The sequence below is a fragment of the Alligator mississippiensis genome, chromosome 3 (genome assembly GCF_030867095.1).
Source record: "Alligator mississippiensis isolate rAllMis1 chromosome 3, rAllMis1, whole genome shotgun sequence".
NCBI lineage: Eukaryota > Metazoa > Chordata > Crocodylia > Alligatoridae > Alligator > Alligator mississippiensis.
This window is the reverse complement of record NC_081826.1, coordinates 221,348,095-221,368,061: the sequence shown is the minus strand read 5'-3', so window position 1 is coordinate 221,368,061 and position 19,967 is coordinate 221,348,095. Positions and strand designations below refer to the sequence as shown.

The following is a 19,967-nucleotide window of genomic DNA, read 5'->3' as shown; positions in this document are numbered from 1 at the left end:
TGAAATTTTTCCACCAACAGAATAAAAAAGTTTTAGAGTGTTAATATATGTGGAAACTTATTAAATATTTCTCCAGCATGATTCACAAACATTTGTTCTTATTCTAAACAGTTTTGGTTCATTTATATTTGTGTCTTTTATTGTTCATTGCGCAGCAACATTCACACACAGATGAGTTATTGGTATAGATGCATTATTGATAAATGACACACATAAACAGATAACATTCATCCCAGTGCAATGATAGAGACAGTAGTTGCACATTGATCTGTGCATAAAGGTAAATGCCATCCAGTATGAATGCTTGTATCCAAGTGAGAACAAGAATATGTTTACTGTTCATTATTCTCTTCTAAGTTTTCCCCAATCATTTAGGGACAGAAGCAATGCATTGCAACTTAGGAGACCTGTTACACACTATAAATAAAGTATAGGCAGTGGCCAACTTGCTAGCCTTAGCAAATGTTAAAAATGTGTTTTTGTGTATTTTAATCAGATATTATACTTTAAGCCAATGGCATCAGTATTACCCCCAACAAAGAGAATGATGACTTTTATCTGAAAACATATTAAAATTGGAAAATGGGTTTAGCACGAGAATCTTTACCATAGAGTATTGGGCAGGTACAGGAGGAAGAAGTCACGTTTGTCAGTTTTCAAATTTGTAATGATTTTCTAGGCAGACAAGGTTCTTTGTGTGAATCTAATATCTTTTATTAGACCAACTTAAATAGTTGGAAAATAATTATTAAGCAAGTTTTCGGGTTCAAAAACCCTTTGACAGGCTGAGGAAGTTTCAGCAGTTGGTGCGTGCTCTTCCTGGATGGACTGAAAAGTAAAGAAGCCAGCGGCTGGGCTGGTATGCATACAAGACAGGTAGTCAGTGAAAATGTAGATTGAGGAGTCAATGGGTGAGAGACAGGCTGGGGAAAGGTGGGGGTGGGGAAGAGAGAGAAGGGGGATGAAAGTGGAGAGATACCTGGGGAGTCCTATGTCAGGCAGGTTATAATGTGTCATGAATCCAATGTCTATATTTAGTCCATGATTTTTAGTATCCAGGAGGTTGATGAAGTGGAGTTCATAGGCTCATCTCTAGGAAGTGTTTTGTAAGTTTCCTTTGAGGATCAGGATGGAGAGATTGGAGAGAGAGTGGTTTTCTTGTGAGAAATGTGCCCCTACAGGTAATTGGGTATTTCTGTCTTTGATAGATTTCCAGTGTGCATTCATTCTGGTCCGCAGTTGTTGTTTGGTCTCTCCTATGTAATTTCCATCAGGGCATTTGGTGCATCGGATGAGATATATAACATTTCTGGAGGTGCAGCTGTAAGATCCTGGGATGCTGATGGCTCTGTTGTGGGGTGTAGTAATAGTGGGGGTGGTGGAGATGTGTTGGCAGGTTTTGCATTTCTTGTCATGGCACGGTCTGGATCCTTTTGGTGTGTTCTGGGCTTGAGGAAGTTTGCTTCTGGTGATGAGGTTGGCGAGGTTTGGTGCTTGTTTGAAGGCTAGGATGGGTGGCTCTGGGAAGATCTTTTTAAGAATAGGGTCTCTTTCTAGTATGGGTTGCAATTGTTTGAGGATTTTCCATACAGGTTCAAGGGAGGCGTGATATGTCATAACCAGCGGTGTGCGATTTGTGGGGGGTTTTCTTCTGTACTGCAGCAGTTCTTCACGTGGTATCCGGATGGCTCTTTCAAATGTGTGATCTATCTGTCTGGAGGTGTGTCCTTGTTGGGTGAAAGCCTTTTTAAGACTGGTGAGGTGGCAATCCCGGGTGTTCTCTTCAGTGCAAATTCGGTGGTACCTGAGGGCTTGGCTGTATATCACAGCTTTTTTGGTGTGTTTAGGGGGACTGCTGGTTCTGTGCAGATATGTATGTTGGTCTGTGGGTTTCTTGTATAACGTGGTCTGTATTTTATTATTCTGGATACTGATCATCGTGTCTAAAAAGGAGATGTTGGTGCTGGAGTATTCTAGAGAAAGTTGGATGGAGGGATGGTGATTGTTCAATTTCTGATGGAACTCAATCAGAGATTGTAGGTTTTCAGTCCAAATGACGAAGATGTCTGTGACAGGGGGCCTCCTCTGGGCCAAGCTCTACGGCCCGCTCACCTGTCACCGTGACAGGGGGCCTACTCAGGGCCGAGCTCTTCGTGGCCCGCCCACCTGCCTCTGGGCAACCGCCCGACTATCTCGCCCGCCACGCCTTTGATGACAGTTGATTCAATCACAGATGTCAATTAAGCGGGAGGCTGCCCATTAGTGCCCCAATGCCAGGGGGCGCTCTCTGCGGCTCCGACCTCCCCTAATACCGCAGCCCAAGCCTCGCAGATGGCATCTTGGTGTTCCTATAATCACCAGCCCCACACTGGGCCCCAGAATCATCCGTACAGGACCCCACTATGATCCTTAATCAGGCACCTGGAGGCTGCCAGCTCCAGGCCTTTAAAGTGGCAGACACACCCTGTGCTCTGCCACAATGTCATCGATATATCTTAAATATAGCAAGGGTTTGATGGTGCAGTTCTTGAGGAAGCCTTCTTCCAGGTGGCTCATAAAAAGGTTGGCATACTGTGGGGCCATTTTGGTGCCCATAGCTTTTCCCATCATCTGGAGGAGTGTTGATTATTAAAAGTGAAATTGTATGTGAGGATGAAGTGTATAAGGTCAGTAATATCTTTGGGTCTGTATTCTGAGTTGTAATCTTGTTCCTGTAGATATGTAAGGCAGGTTCGGATGCCATCCTGGTGTGGGATGTTGGTGTATAGGCTGGTAACATCCATGGTGGCTAGGAGGGTGTTGCTGGGAAGGTGGTCTATGTTTTTAAGTTTCTGTAGAAAGTCTGTAGTGTCTTGTACAAAATTTGCTCTGAGTGACAAGTGGTTTTAGGATTGATTCAACAAAACCTGATATTTCCTAAGTTAGGGTCCCATGGTTGGATATGATAGGTCTGCCAGGGTTCCCTTGTTTGTGGATTTTAGGGAGCATGTAAAAAGTCCCTGGGTTAGGTAGTGGGGGGGATCAAGGTCTGTAGTTTTTCTTGTAGTCTTGATGGACATGATTTGATGGTATTGTTGAGTTTCTTGGTGAGAAGGGGAATAGGATCTTCTTGTAGTTCTTTGTAGTAGGTGGTGTCAGAGAGCTGTCTGTTGGCTTCCTTTATGTAGTCTTCACGGTTTAGGATGACTATGTCTCCTCCTTTATCTGCTGGTTTTATTACTGTTTGGTGATTAGATCTTAGAGATTCTATGGCCTTTTTCTCTGGTAGAGAGAGGTTGTTATGGTGGCATGTGTTGCTGATTATTTCATTGTTCATTCTTTCCCTGAAGCAGTCAATGTAGCTGTCTAAGTTAGGGTTTTCTCCACTGTGCATTGTCCAATCTGATGTTTTTTTGGATTTTTTGGCATTGAGCTTTTCTATGCTTTTTTTCCCCCTTTGTATGCTTCCCCCCCCCCTTTGGTATGCTTATTTTAGAGTTAATGACTAGGCAGGGTTTTTCAGAAGGGCTTTTAATCAGTGTACAAAGTTTGTTATAATTAGTGGAGGGAATGTTGAATTAGCTGAGATCATAAATTGTAAAGTAGCAAAGTAGAAGAGTCATGAAGCTATAGAAATGAGCAAAATTAGAAGTATGATAGGTAGAGGAATTTGTACAAAATGCATGGAAAATTAAGTCTGAGGTATATCCACTGGTACATTTTGCAAACAATTTTTGTATCTATTTTGTTGTTGTTGTTAAAATAGCTGCATTACTGATCCAAAAGAAAAGAGATCATTTCATATAAGCCAGGTAGTGCATTTCACTACCTGAATTATTTATATAGAAAATAGTTCCTAAAGGAATGTAGCTTAACTTTTGGCAGTATATCTACAATATTTCCAATTCAGAGATACATATTTAAATGTGGATTATGTTAAAAATCAGCTCTAAGAGATCTTTGACAGTGCATCCAGATTCAAATATCATCTTTTACAAGCTGAAGTTAAATAATTCAGCCCTATACTGCACTGAGGCAAACCGTATTATTGAAGGATTATAGTTCACACACAGTGTTATTAGTAGGTAAGCCCTGGAGAGAAGATTCAGAAATATCATTGTGGAAAGGCTGAAATTGTATTTTGTTTGTATTTGGATGAGAGGAATAATCACAGATTTTTTTTTTCAATTATTGTATTTAGACAAGACAAAAGCAGAAACAGTGATTCATCACACAGAATGTTAAAATATTTGAATTCCAAGAAAGGAACAGATGATTGTGAATACAGCTTTGTTTGCCTTTACTGTGGCAAACCTTTATCAATAATTCATTCTGGTTTCTGCACAGGTGGTCGACCAGATTGACACACTGACCTCTGACCTGCAGCTGGAGGATGAGATGACAGACAGTTCCAAAACTGACACGCTGAACAGTAGCTCAAGCAGCACAACAGCGTCCAGCTTGGAGAAGGTCAAGGTGCGTGCCAATGCACCACTCATCAAGGCTCCGGCACATCCATCTGCCATCCTCACAGTACTGAGGAAGCCCAACCCACCACCACCTCCTCCACGATTGACTCCTGTAAAGTGTGAAGAACCTCACAGACTGGTTCCCTCTGCTAACCCTGTAAAGACAAATGGGACCCTGCTTCGAAATGGAGGCTTACCGGGAGGTCCAAACAAAATCCCAAATGGGGATGTGTGTTGTATACCTAATAGTAACTTGGACAAAGTCCTCACTGCAGCCTCTGATCCATAGACCTGATAAAGACAGGTGTCCTCAGACAGCAACACGGGAACGGGTACGATTTAATGAGAAAGTTCAGTACCATGGCTACTGCCCTGACTGTGACGTTCGGTATAACATTAAAAACAGGGAGGTCCACTTGCACAGTGAGCCTGCCCGGGTGCCAGGAAAGCTTCCTCACCAATGTTCTCCCCTCCCACCTCCCTCACCCCCTCTTCCTCCATTTCCTCTAGAAAATGGAGGCTTGGGAATAAGTCCTAGTAATAGCTTTCCTCCTCTCCGACCTGCAACTGTGCCTCCACAAACTGCACCAAAACCCCAGAAGACGATCTTGAGGAAATCGACCACTACAACAGTGTGATGTATGCCACTTGAGAAACTGTTTTTTCCTATATATAAGCATAAACAAATAGGTTATGAGCACTTTCTAATCAAGCAATAAAAAGCCCCAATATTACACCCTGTGTGCAGCAAAGTGGCATAAAATCACATGGTAAGTACAAATAAAGTTATTTGATATCCCATATACCCACCAAAGAATTTTTGTTAAGTACTCTAGTACAGTGAACAGGCTTCAGATCATGGATTGTAAAAAGCAATTACAGCTGAACATTTCTAACTGTGGTTTCACCAATGTTCAGAGTTCATCTTGAAAATGTTGTGTGTGAGTAGCAATTAGTGGTAAAGTTCAGTATGCCTGTGCTAATAGAATAATTAGTATTATAGGACTTTGTAATAAGTGAAACTTTTGAAGTACACTTGCTAAAAATATAATGTATCATTAGGTGGAGCAAACTGCAGCTCCAGCTAAAGATTCCTGACTGAATCTTAACAAATATGTTTTTATATGCCCCAGGGATGCAGGTGGTAGCCAACTGGTCTACAGGCAAAAGGAATCAGAATTCATAGCAGTGGTGAGATCCGTTATTAGACCAACTAGATATTTGCAAAAAAAGTCTTTATTTGCCAGTTTTCGGGTGCACTCACCCTTCCCTAGGCATAGGAGAATGCACAAAATGAACTTGTCCTACCAGGAGATCTTACAACACCTTCAGCTTTCCTGTGAAATAGGAATATTCATTTCCATGTAGGAGAAATGTTACAGTCTTTGCATTCTCTTATTCCTGAGGAAGGGTGTGGGCACCCAAAAGCTTGCAAATAAAGATTGTTTTTGCAAATATCTAGCTGGTCTAATAAAATATGTCACCTTTGCCATGAGTTCTGATTCCTATTTTATATGCTTGAGTGCTTGCATCAAGAGCATCATGTATGCTTTGTATATATGATGTAATCATTAAACTTTCAGAAAGCTGTATCTTAGGTATGGAAATGAAGATGTAATTGGAAGGTACGTTAGAATCACAGAATCCTAGAAAATTAGTGTTGGAAGGGACCTCAGGAAGTCATCTAGTTCAACCTCCTGCTCAAAGTAGGACCATCCCCAACTAGATCATTCCAGCCAAGGCTTTGTCTATCCAGTTGTTAAAAACCTCCAAGAATGAAGATCTACAACGTCTCTGGGTAGCCTTTTCCAGTGCTTTACTACCATCCTAGTCAGAGAGTTTTTTTCTAATATCTGACCTAAACTTCCCTTGCTGCAACTTGAAGATCATGTTGATATGATTACATATTTACTGACATTTTTGGCAAAAGAAGTCACTGCCCTATCAGTTGTCCTCTGCTTGCTGTGCTCTGTTTGTAAAATGGAGATAGTACTTGGTTGTTCACATGGATGAAATTCAAGTTTTTATACAGTTCTTCATGCAAATCCTCTTTTGAAGACAATGGGAAATTTGCCTAAGTCTTCGGCCATGGCTGGTTAATGCTGGTAAAGGGCTTTGAAGATGAAAACCTCTGTGCAATTACTAAGAATTAACATGCAAAACAAGATATTTCTCTATCACATTTTGGTGGTGAACCCAATTAATATTCTTATGAGTTAGAAAACTATCGATCATTTTAATTGTATTTTAGAAAGAGTATTTATTATTCATAGAAGTAGGAATGTTGGTATCTAGCACAGATACATCCCTCCAAAATTAAGTTTGAAAATTACACAAACAGCAGAATATAGGTAGATGGGTCAGAACAATGTATTTAGATTTGAACTAGAATGCAAAACAGAGTTAAGCTTTTTAGCTTTGAAAGAGTTTGGCCAGGTATTTGTGGAGTTTTATTAACCAATATGGAAATAAAATATATTCCTTTATGTTTGCACGTAGCAGTAGAAATTCAACTGAACTAAGCCTTGTAGTTGCTCCACTAGATTCACATTACTGTATCTTTGAAGAATTTACTTTGACCAAAATAACAAAACCAGCAACAAGCATAATATCCAGGAAACATAATCACTCTTTCTGTAGCAAATTACTAAGCCCTGCTGAATTTTATACAGTGAGCAAGGTTCCATATGGTACAAATATGCCTTTGGGACTTAGAGCCTCATACTGCATCGTACTGTGTGGTATATCCAGTTATCACAATGCAAGGTAGTCATTAGCTATTGTACGCTTCCAAGTGTTTTTTGTTGTTGTTCGATCCCATCACTTGCATTTACCAGCGGAATTATTTTGGTTACAATAGGGATAAGGAACTGTTTTTCCTACAAAAAAATCAAAAGTACTGCAAAACCTTCCATGAAGTTCCATTTACCCTTGTGACTTTAAACACAGTCAGGATGTTAATGACATGCATATATCCACACTCAAACAATGCAACTGCATTGTTGTTCCCATTAAAATAGGAAAGCTTTATCTTGGGATACTGACTTCAGCATAATAAGTTACAATATATGCCTACTGCTATAATTTAACGCAATTAGAAAAAATGTTTTTTTTTAATAGCACATATTGTATAGAAGAAGTTATAGTCATATATCTTGTGTTTGTTATATGTCTAGTTCAGTTTTGTCTTGGCTCTCTTTTTTCTTTTCCAATTTTTTTAAGCTTCTGATTCCTTTCACTGTGCTCACTGTGTTAACATATAACCCAGGGTGACTAGATGTTACAGCTCTCCCTTTGTGATCTAATTTCACAGAGGATATGAGTTTTCTTTCTCAACAGCTTCAGCAGCTTGGTTCTCAAGTTGCAGCTGCAGAATCTTAGCTTAAGTGGTAGCACCTCCTGCTTTTAGTTCTGGAAGTCCCTTGCTTAATCTTTAGTATGATGGCAGAATTCCAATTGTATGACCTACCTCTTGGATGTAGTATTGTAGCTACTGATTCTTATAACTCAACCTGTCTGTTATGAGCTCTATGTAGAGGGAGACTGGTCATATGCACCAACCTGTTTGTTACATACCTTTCTCTAAATTTAATTTTTAGTACACTTTAGCTCCGGTTCTTAAATTTCTGTTTGAAATACTGTACTTTTTTTTTTTTTTCTCTTCTTGTATTCTTTCATCTCTTTTGGTCTTTAAAGATATTTGTCTTTCCCTGTGAAGCCTTTTTAGATAACATTTATCTGCATTCTAGTATAGACCCAACCATGATGCTATCTCTCAGTACTGGTACCTTAATCCTGCTTTGTCTGTTCCTTATCTCTTTCCTTATCTGTTCCCTGGAAGCTGCAGCTTCTGCTCTACTAAACTGGCTTCCAACAACCTCAGCTCCTATATCCCATCAGAATAGTTCTTTTAAGCAGGTGTATGATAAAAAAATTATCTAAATCTCTAAACCAGCTCCCTTATGTGAAGAGGTGGGCACCCTTTAGTTTTCCCTCCTAACCATGTAGAATGAAATAAGAGTTTTACTAGTGACTTCAGTGGAGCCATAATATTGCCTTCCATAACTCATTTTTTTTCTCTAGGGGGTATAAATCAATTGGAATCCAAAGTAAATAAGTTTTAACTTTTCAGAAGATCCTATCAGATGATTAACTTTCAGAGGTCATCTGAAGCATGTTAAGTTTCATTTAGCTATAGTATTTACTGTCAATCACAGGAAAAATAGGCTCAACAGGCAAATTTTCCTATTGCATTATTCAAAGTTGTTAAAATGTAAGAGCTAGTTATCAGTTCTGGCACTCACCTTTTTCTCTGGAAAATCTTAATTATATTTATCTTTCATCTTGCCAACTGGAGGACTTTTCAGGTTACGGTTTTAAAATGTGTATCCTAAATGATTCTTATCTTGATTTCAGTGTCAATAATCTTAGATGTTACTGCAGCTAGGTTTTTAATATTTACATATGGGCCAATATTTAGTTTCTGCCCAGATGTGGTAACCAGTACAAGGTGAAGCAGCTAAGTAGAGATTTAGGATTGTGTTCTTCACTTACTATATGTACCTAAACCTAGTTCTTCTCCCAAGAATAGTCTCAGATACTACATATACAGGTTTTCTTTCCCTGGGTTCTGTTCCAGGACACTACAGGAACTGGTGGATGCCCTCAAATCATCTAAGTAATCCTATTACCATCAACAGAAGGTCTGGTCTGGGTGGAATTATGCATCTTGCTAAAGTACTTTATCTTCATTCCTCAATTTCTGCAAACACAATTCGTGGTCTCTTTTTTTTTTATTATAGCTTTTACAGCAGCACAGCATTGTTCGGATATTAGCTGAGACTTCTCAGTACCATGATAATATAAATAACAAATTGATCCCTTTTCCTTCTCCTCTTTCTTCCTCTGCCCCCACCCTCTCAAAAAACAAACCAGTTTTAAAGCCAGGAGGGATAATCACCTCACTCCTTGTATGACTTAATATATGAGGTCAAGTTAAGGAAGCCATCAAGCCTTCCGAGAGGTGCCATACTGATTCTTTCCTATAGAAAGGAAATGCTTTTTGCTCAATAATATTTGGAAGTTTTGTAGGCGGCAAGCCACGTAAGGGACCAGTAATGAAGATGCTGTTTTTTTGCAGTCAGTGACCAGTGACTGGGGTGAGACAGTCCTCCTCATGAAACTGGGAATGGGGGAAACCTTCACCCGTCCCTCCACTCCCTCCAGCTCAGGGGGATCTAGGGAAGGAATACAGTGAAGATGCTGTATTTCAGCTGTAAGAGTATGCCAAGCAGTAGTGAGCCAAACAGCAACTATAATCCATCTGAGTACCAGCAAGTTCATGCATTAGTTTGGCCTGGAGAGGGGGACTGAAGAGAAGATGCAGCAATAATGCACTTTTTGGGGGTTGAGAGAGATTTGTGAGGTATTTGCACTTTCCCATTAGTCTGCATTAGTCACTGCAGGCTAAGATTGACGATTCTGTTAATCTTCTCCATAGCTTTTTAAGTATTCTTTTATGCTGCTGCATTTGCACTAATTTGGCACCAAAGCAGTCATTATGTACAGTAAGTACTGGCACTGTGTATAGCAGACATGGTTAAAAATATTGTTAATTGTCTTGAATTCTGTAGCAAGATTTTAGCTAAAATACAGTTTGACTATGGGTATGTACTAGTGTTACATTTGGATTGATTTAACCAATGTTAGGTTTATCTAAATGATCAGTGGTGCAAGCATTCATAGGGATTAAATTGCCCTAAAAATGGCATGCCCAATATAAAATTAGTTTATGTTGGAGGTGAACGAACTTTAGATCAGCCTGGGCTAACCCAATCTAAAATGGGTTAACCCAACCTAAGGAATACCTGCACACATTCACAGCATAGCCCTGGGGCTGGGAAAGCCCAGCCTCTCATTCAACTACCCCACCGGCACTTGCCAGCCCCTCTACCATACCTGCCAGTATCCCTCAAACCCTTCTCCCCATTCCCTTCTTCCCCCCACCAACTTACCTCCAGCTGGACAAATTGCAGGAAAACCAAACTGAAGTTTAGGTCAGGCACATATGTGAGTGGGGTTGTTGAAATGCTTGTTTGCACCATTGGTCTGCATTAATTCACTTTCCCTAATGCTTTTATATGCTAGGTTTTAAGATGTGATGTTCCTTTGGGCCAGAAATAAAGTTTTGGAGCGTGAAGGGTATCATTTTTTTCTGGAATATTTGCTAATCCAGTCTTTCTTTAATGGATCAAAGCTGCATATAATACTTAGTAAGAATATTATAGATGTAGGACTTTATAATGGATGTTTTTCTTGTCTTCCTACAGTGTTTTATTTTTACTGGCATACAATTTTTACAGTATCAACAGACAAAATAAAGTTTAAATGAAAATAAGTAAACCTGCAAAACATTGGAAGTAGTTAACTTAAAGCTTTATAATATTGCCCAGAAACATTAAATTAAAATGTTATAAGGAACAATACAATGTTATATGCAGCAAGCAACATTTCTTATATTCAGACCACAGCTATTGTGAAGCATCTTTAAAACACTTGGGAAGTAATCTGTTTTATATCATCCTTAAGAGCTCATAGCAAATCACCCATAACTAGATAGTTTCAAAGACAGATCATTACCAAAATATAACATTTTAAAAATTATATTTAACATACTTTGAGCTTCTGCAGCAAGATCTTTTTAAGTATACTAAAAATGAAATGACCTAATATTATACACAACTTCAGTAACCATGGTTGTGTATAACCATTTCAGACTATTATTTAGTTTTTACCCCTTCTTGATACTTTTAAGTCTACATTGTGCAGTGGTGGCAGTGATCTCTCACAGTCGAAGATGATCACTCCCACAGGTCAAGTAAAGGGTTGTAAATGAATTTGTTGATGGCTAAGAAGGCTAAGTTGGACCCTGGATTTCTTGGTCTTGTTTCCTTTCCTTCCATTTCTGTCACTTTTCTACCTCCAAGATGAAACTCTTTTCCTCAAAATAAGATGTACATTCTCTTGCAAGGTGTTGCCATGTAGCCCTGTCCTGGGCTAGTTTTTCCCAGTTGGTGGTATAAATGCCACACTTAGCATTTGCCTTGAGGATGTCCTAGAAGCATTTCCTCTGGCCCCCATGTGTCCTTTGTCCTTGGCTGAGTTGGGAGTATAGCAGTTGTTTTGGAAACGTACATAAGATATGCGCAAACAGTGCCCTGTCCACCACAACTGATGTTGAGTAATCAACGCTTTCATACTGGTGGTGTTAATATTGGTGAGGACACTGGCATTTGTGCAATGATCCTCCCACTTTTTGCCAAGGATCTTCTAGAGGTAGTGCTGGTGATGGCATTCCAGGCTTTTCAGGTGGTCCCTGTAGGTCCCCCCAAACTTGACAGCCTTGGAAAAGAGTTGGGATTACGACAGCCTTATATAGTAGGAGCTTTGTTCAAGTCCTGATGTGATTGTTGAACACGTGATGATTCAGTGGCATTTGTGTGATGGTCGTATCTGTCAATGAGGATCTTTCCTGGTGGAGTTGATCAGTTCAGAGCAGGCTGGTGAAGGACCTTTGTTTTTCTGATGTTATGGCTTAGTCCCAGGCACTGGTATGCTTGAGAAAAGCAGTTAAGGGCCATTTGTAGGTCTTTCTCTATATGTGTAATGACAAGGCAATCATCGGAGTACTGAAGTTCCAAGACTGAGGCCAAAATAACTTTGGTTTTGGTATGTAGGCGGGGAAGATTGAAAAGATACCTGTCCATCCTGTACTCAGTGCCGATGCCACGTGACAGACAGTCATGGATGAGCATCTTGATTACCATAAGAAAGATGGAAAACAAAATGGGTACAATCACACAGCCCTGCTTTATGGGCAACTGGTGCTGTCTTAGTCACGGGGGGCACAGGCCCCCCCTGCAACCAATCATGCCAACCTGGGGGGGGGACCCCTGCGAGCAATCACGTGATGGCCGATTGCTGCAGCCGCTTCCGGCAGTGGCTGCAGCTGCTTCCGGGAGCAAGTGCTGGCCGATCACTGCAGCCACTCCTAGAAGCAGCTACAGTCTGTAGCTCCTGGAAGTGGCTGCAGCAATTGCAGCGGTCAGCCAGTGCTTGCAGGAGGGGCACCAGCACTCCTGCCTGCCTCCCCTGCTCATTGCCTAAGTGGCGAATGCAGCAGTTCAGGGGGTGCACCAGCGCTCTCAGGGAGTGCATGTGCACCCTTGTGCACCTCTTATGCATTGGCACTGCCCTGCTTGATGCCAGTTCAAATGGCAAAGGGCTCCATAGCAGAGCCACTGCATAGGATGGAGGCAGGCATCTGGTCATGAAGGAGTTTTAGGATAGTGATAGATTTCCCTGGGCAGCCAAACTTTGATAAGATCTTCCATAGAGTCTCATGGTTAACAGCGTTGAAGGCTTTGCTCAAATCAAAAAAAGCCATGTATAGTTCCTGGTGGTGTTCTTGGCATTTTTCCTGGATCTGCCAGGCAGAAAAAATCATGTCCATGATGCCTGTTGATGGTCTGAAGCCACAATGAGACTTGGGAAGGATTTCCTCAGCAAAAAGGAGCAGTGAGTTCAGCAGAATTTGAGCAAGGATCTTCCCAGTGATGGAAAGATAGTTACCTTGATAGTTTCCACAGTCAGACTTGCCTCCCTTTTTAAAAATGGTGACAATATTAGCATTCCTTAGGTCAGCAGGAATTTCCTCAGTGTTCTAGATTTTGAGAAACTTGAGATTTTGAGAAGTATGTGGAACTTGTTGGCCATAGTTTTCCCACCAGCGTTGAAGACCTGAGCTGGTATGCCATCAGGGCCAGATGCTTTATTGTTCTGCATCTGTGTTATCACCTGGCAGACTTCTTCAGAGGTTGGTGGACTGGCAAGTGCTTCCCTTACTGGATGCTGTGGGATGGATTCAATGGTTTCATCAGTCATGAGCTTTTGGTAGTGCTCCTTCTAGTGGTTTTTGATGGACTCATCTTTGAGGAGTGTACTGCCATCCTCAGATCCACAAGAGCTTAGTCCAGGCACATCTTTGATTGCACTGAAGAAGCTCTACATGTCATGATTGTCAACAAATCATTGGATTTCTTTTGTCTTTTCTTCCCACCACTTGTTTTTTATTTCAAAACTTTCTCTGGGCTTCTGCTTTAAGCCATCAAAAAGTTCCAGGCTTCTGACTGAATGTAGGATGGTTTTGCGAGTCATAGAAATTGGTTGTCTTCCAATTGAGAAGGGCTTTTATCTAAGTGTTCTTTTCATCAAACCAGCCTTGATGGCATTGGGTAATAAATCCAGTTGATTTCATGCAAGCTTCATGGATGATCTCTAGAGCTTGTTGTCTTCTTCAATACAAGTGTTATAATTTCCAGTTCTAAGATTGGCGAGTTTCTTGCTGAGATATGTTTGGAGGCCTTTGTGCTGTCTTGGTGTCTGAAGGCATTTGATGTTGTACTGTGTTTAGACTGATCGGGTTGCTTTTGATGTTTTAATGCAACCCTAATGGACCTGATTGATCTCACTAAGCAATGATCAGTCGAGCAGTCTTTGGCTTCTCTCATAAGATGCATGATATCAACATCTTTTAGATGATGTGCTTTTATAATGATATAGTTGAGGAGGTGCCTGTAATGGGTGACCATCTCAAGGCTTGTCACTACTTTGGCCTTCCCACCTGCCTTACCTGCCACACCTTTATTGTAACTAAAGTTGTTCCTAGGCAGGAGGCTGCCCATTTAATTGCCCTGATGCCAAGGGTGAAATACATAGCTACTAATCTTCCCTTATACTAAGTCCCATGCCTCACAGATAGCATCCAACTCCACTATTACTCCCCTGGCCCCTTAGCTGGGCTGCACTCAGCCTCTGGCCCAAACTTGGCCTTGGGCATCCCTACCTGGGCTACATACCCTATACCCCCTTCACTGGGGATTTTACCTGGCCCCCTTCACTGGGGTTTCCCCCTCCCTGGGGCCTCACTGGAGCTTCAATACTCTGCTCCTCACTGGGGTTTATATTCTACCCTTCACTGGGTTGCTGGGCCTAACACCCCTTGAACCTCAAGCCTCACTCAGTGGGCCTAGGCCCTGTCTCAGACCCTCTTCTCTTGACCTGGACCCCACCTCAGGCCCCACTCAGTGGGTCTTGGTCCTATGTTTTTCTGTTGGGGTGTGCTCCCCTAGCCTTTTTCCTCTATGGGGTCATGCACAAGGGAGTGAGGGCTGAGGCTGTCTGGCACCCCATACTTGCCTTCACTGTGGAGGCACAGGTGTGGCATTTCCTGGAGACTGCCCTGCCACAGGCAGCCCCACCACACCATCCTCCCCAGTAGAGTGTAGTTTTAGGTCATTCCCCAGGACTAGGACCCTCCTCCATCTCCATACTTCCTACCCTTGACCTCCAGGTGTTCTGGGAGTAGCAGTACTCCAGCTGGGAGATGTTCACCCTTTGGCTCCCTGCAGCAACTGCCAGTTCTGCTGTCAGGGCCTAGCCTTATACCCAGGTTCCCCAGCCTTTTCACCAAGTGGCCTCCTGACTATCATGTGACCACCTGATTGGGTCTGCTTCCACCTGCAGGCTGCTTCCTGCCTGCTTAAACCCCTTAGTGGCAGGCACAACCTGTGCTCTGCTACAGTGCCATTGTTTTGAGTGGTGGTGTTGCCATGTTGTTTTGTACCTGTCACATTGTCTGAAAGTAGTGTTAGTAATGACAAGGTCATGCTCTGCACATTTACTAAGAGGATGCCATTGGAATTGGCTTTGCCCACTTCTTCCTTCCCAATGGTGCCCCCTCCACATGTTAGTTCTGGCCAAATGTCGCATTGAAATCTCCAAGAAGAATGATCTTATCCTCTTTTGGGATGATTGTCAGGATTTCATCAAGGTCAGCATAAAACTGTTCTTTCTGTTCTTCCTCAGCATTGAGTATTGGGGTGTATGCGCTGATGACAGTAACAAACATTGTTGGTCAGTTGGAGATGGAGAATTATAAGATGCTCGTTAATGCCAGCATGGAGTTCAGTCATTTATCTGACAATCTGGTTGTTGGCAAAACCAACACCATGTATTCACCTGTTGTTTGCAGGTTTCTCTTTCCAGAAGAATATATAGCCACCCCTCTCCTCCCTCACATGGCCATTGTCTGCATATCTGGTCTCGCTGACAGCAGTGTATCGCAAGAATTGTTGGGCGGCAATAGCTGTTGTATGTTGAGGTCTGTCACTTTTTTTAGCATGGCTAGTAGGGTTCATACATTCCAGGGTGCAAAGATAAGTTTTGTGTTTTGACGATAATTCAAGTGATCCAGTCGGGTTAGATACGGTGGGACAGCCTATGTTTGGGGCACCTTTTCTAGCCCCCTTCCCATGTAGGGGAGCAGAGGGGATCTAAAAAGGACTGCTCAGTCACAATCTCAGCTGCCTAATCGCCCTTCTGTCCCCTTCTAAGGGTGAAGTGACCTCCCACCCGACTACTGACTGTGTGTGGATCCGTGACTAGGGACTCCCGGCAATCACTTCACCCATCCATGATGCTACTTGTCTGTCATCTCAGGACTTTGTAGAGGCTATGGGCATTGGTTGGTTCTTCAGTGGGAGAAGCCTGCACATGTGCTTTACATGAGGAGGCTGTTGAGCATTGCAACCGCATGGATCTTGCTGGAGGAGAAACCTGTGTCCAGTGGCAAGGAGATCCAAGATGACATGGGTTACTCTTCCACTGCAGCCTTCATCCACCTTCACAGCCATTCAGAAATGTGCCTCCTTTATCTGCCTGCTCCACTGTTGAGGTCTTTGTTATGTTGGAATACTCTTCATCTGATACCTCACCTTTGACCTTAGCACTATAGGTGACACTACCAGGACTACAAGGCTCCTGACAGTGTTGCTGTTAAGGTCATTGGTGTACGCAAGCCTCTACACCCTGTCAAGGTGGCAGTCCATAGAGAAGAAATCTACATTGTAAGATTGTTTTAAATGTCCATATTCAGACCTCAAACAGAGAAAGGATGGAAGATCCTTGGAGTTTTCCATTCACTTAGTGAAGTTCTATGAAAGAAGTTTTGAAATGTAGAAAAAAAAAGTGTAGATTACTTCTTTTTCACACTGTTGTACATTAGGATACAGCTGGCATGGGGAGACTTTCTGACACAAAACCTGGAAATGAAATTGTGTTGTGCCATTAACTGTTAAGACATTATGGGGAGAACTGGCAAAAGAAATCATAGTTGTTCCTCTTGCCCTTCGGGGACTGAGGTTACTACATGTTTCTTACAACCCTTTGTTTTGTTTTGTGTTTCCATTTAAATCAGAGTCCATTGTATATAAAAAGGCAAACTCTCCAGCATCTTGATGATTTTGATGTTCAAAAACATTTTGATATATCTAAGATGTTATATGAAATAATTAACTTTGGCTACCATACTGTTTGGCACCCTCTGGTTAGTTCAAATCCCTGGTTTTAGAGTTAGCAGAGTACAGAATATACTGTTTAATTATCAGAGTATTTTATGCATCCTCTGAGGCTACACAGAAATCTTTATTTACATGTTTTAATTATAGCTCCTTTTTCAATGACTAAAGAGAAGTCTGAGCAACTATGTGTAATTGAAGTGGAAATGTTGTAATCATGCTATGAATCACTAGTCTGACTGCATTAGTCATTGATTTTTATCTCAAAGTATGTAGCATTACAGGTGGCATAGCTTTACTGCAATACTATTTTTGTTTTGTATTTCAGAAAGGCCCCAGGCAGATGTTACACTTAAGACAGGATTAACCAGTTAATCACATTGTAAATAGTAACCTGGCCATATGTTAATGCAATTAATGGCATGATAAAGCAAGGAATAAGCCACAAAATTGTTACTCTGCTGTGACCCAGAGGCTGGGAGCCCTGGTCAGCTTAAGGAGGCAGCAGAACCTTTATCCTTTGGCTCTCTTGCCCCGTTGGAGCCTGGGAGGTGCAGATCAGGTTATCTGTGCTCCCAACCTTGGGGGCACAACAGGGTTGAGGGCTCTGGTATACCTGCCTGGGAGTGGCAATCATCTGATTGGTGCTCCCAGCCTCAAGGGTGTATTGGAGCCCTTGACTCTGATATACTTCTAAGGTTGGGGCTGGAGATCTGAGTGGCTTCCTGCATGCTGATGTAGAGGGAACCTAGGATCATGAATGATGGACTCTGATCATGATTCCAGGCTCCCCCTGTACCAGTTGTATGGTGCAATGGGAATCTAATTCCCAATCCCACAATTGTCTCTCCTGCCATGCATGTAGCATGGCAGAAAGCACAATCGTTGAGATCATGCATCAGATCACATGGTGCCTTTAACTGAACATCTACCGGGGACCTTAGCTCTAGAGATCTTTTTAGTGTATATTGAAGAATGAGGGAAAGCATAATTCCAGACATAAAGCAAGAGAGGGGATACCTAATGGATTTCTATAAACTATCATAGAATTGAAGAAAAATATGACATTTTAGATCTTTGCAAAGACACAGAGCAGAAGAATGGAGCACAACAGTAAGTGTAAAATCTGGAACATTTCATCTCAAAATTACTTGGTACCTATTGTGTATTTTAAAGCACAGTGTATGTTACACAGTATGCAGTAATTACATATTGCATCCTGACATTTCTGAATCTATTAGGATGGAATGTGTCTTTGCATAACTTTAAAACAGTCACAGCACTGATGCTATCAGTAAGCACACAGCAGTTTAGTTCATAAAAATTGCAGTTATATCTTTGTTGCATAGCAATTAGGTGTGGATGTTATTTTATGTGAATCGCAAGCTGGGACTTTTATCATGCTGACTTATTTTGTGATGCAGAAAGAACTTTAAGACAGTAGGCAGATTTGCTAATCTATTGTATTTTAACTAGATGTTTATAGAAATCTTTATGGAGTATCTGTGGGGAGAATGATCAAACAACCTTCATTTACCAATTGCAGGAATTAGTTCTGTAGCTACCTTGTAGCCCTTGAAGCCACCAAGCTTATTATGATAAATCAGGAATTACCATGACAACTGCACTTGAGGAACTTTAAATGTCATGAATATTTCTGGCCTGTGTGGCAGACCAACTTACTGAAGCAGCCTTATGTGGGGAAAAAGGCCTATGTGAAGCCACCCATTTTCCAGTTGTGGAAATGGGCAATCATGTGTCATAATAAATAAGAAAGTCTGGTATGCTAATTAAGACCTTCAGAAGCCAAAACTTACATTTAAGAAATAAATAAAGAGGATAGCATAGCTACAGATCTTTAATTGCATGTCACTTGCTTGACAGATGCTCCTATTTGGCAGCTATGCATACCTATCAACCTAAGTTGATGTGCATACCTGATGTCTATCAACCTATGCCATGCCTGTCAACTTAGGGCAGTGGTTATCAACCTTTTTAGACTCAAAGCACCCCTTGATGTACTCAAAGTACCCCTCATAAAATGTCATCTTTTAATTTTCACTCAATTTTTGACTACAGACTAATAGAATAATTTTGTTGCAAAGAACTTAGGAAGACCACAACAGGTCAGAAAGTTTTTAACATTATGCAGTTCTGTTTTGAAATCTCTGAGTTTATCTTGTGAATCGTGTTTGCACACCTAACAGAGCTAACATTGTGTGGCACATTTTGGCATCCTTGAAAGGATCTCAAGGCATTCTGGGGTGCCATGGCACTCTGGTTGAGAATCATTTATTTAAGGAATGCAGCATAAACTCCTTTCTTGGACAGCTGGCAGCTTTTCTCACTTTTGCAAATAATGAGAGTTGGAATCATCGTGGTGTCATTTTTGCAGTGATTAACATGCTAGTCTTTATGGCCAGGACAGTGCAGGGGTTTCAGTTGTGACTATATCTCTTAATGTCAGGGTGGGGGAAGTTTTTTCCTTCCTGCCTGTATCCTACCCCATCCTTCAGGAGCTCTGCATAATATATCCTGCTGTCTTTTGTAAACTAAACAGTTTGGGGTTATTACAGTAACGGTGTACTTTTTTAGGAGCTGTCTGGCTTCAGACAATTCACATTCCAAGGCTTGCCTAATGAAAAACTAACACACCTAATAAGAGAAGGGAGATCACTTATATTGAACGGAAAAAGGAGTTGACTAATTATGGAAACCAAACGTACTTTGAGCAAATATGTTCTAGCACATTCTTTAGTGATGCCTCCATGAGAATGAAATAGATTTAGCTCCCATAGTTTACTTTGCCAGGTAGATTTGTTTATTTTTCTTTAAATTTCACTTCTGATTGCTCTTGATGTAGAAGAATATGAGAGCAGCAGCTCCATGACAGCCTTTTTTTCATGCAAATGTTTATTTCTTCTCTAGCATAGGATTGAGTTTGTGAAATAAGGCTTTTTCAGGCATGTTAAACTACTCAGCCTCCTTACTCTTAATTAGCACGTGAACAACTGAATAATATTTTTGTAAGTGCTTTACCATCTGCCTCTTTCATTTTTGTCCAGATATGGTATATTATTTTGTACTAGAGGCTACAAATTAC

The 19,967-nt window shown here is 41.3% G+C and overlaps 1 protein-coding gene across 1 annotated transcript in view; it reads left to right on the top strand.

The window, feature by feature from the left end:
• PRR16 (proline rich 16) overlaps window positions 1-19,967 on the top strand; it is a 300,611-nt gene that overhangs the window by 174,685 nt on the left and 105,959 nt on the right. The window contains 2 exon segments of the mRNA XM_014608641.3: window positions 4,327-4,707; window positions 4,709-5,218. Coding sequence (XP_014464127.2) covers window positions 4,327-4,707; window positions 4,709-5,086 — 759 coding nt within the window. The 3' untranslated portion in view covers window positions 5,087-5,218.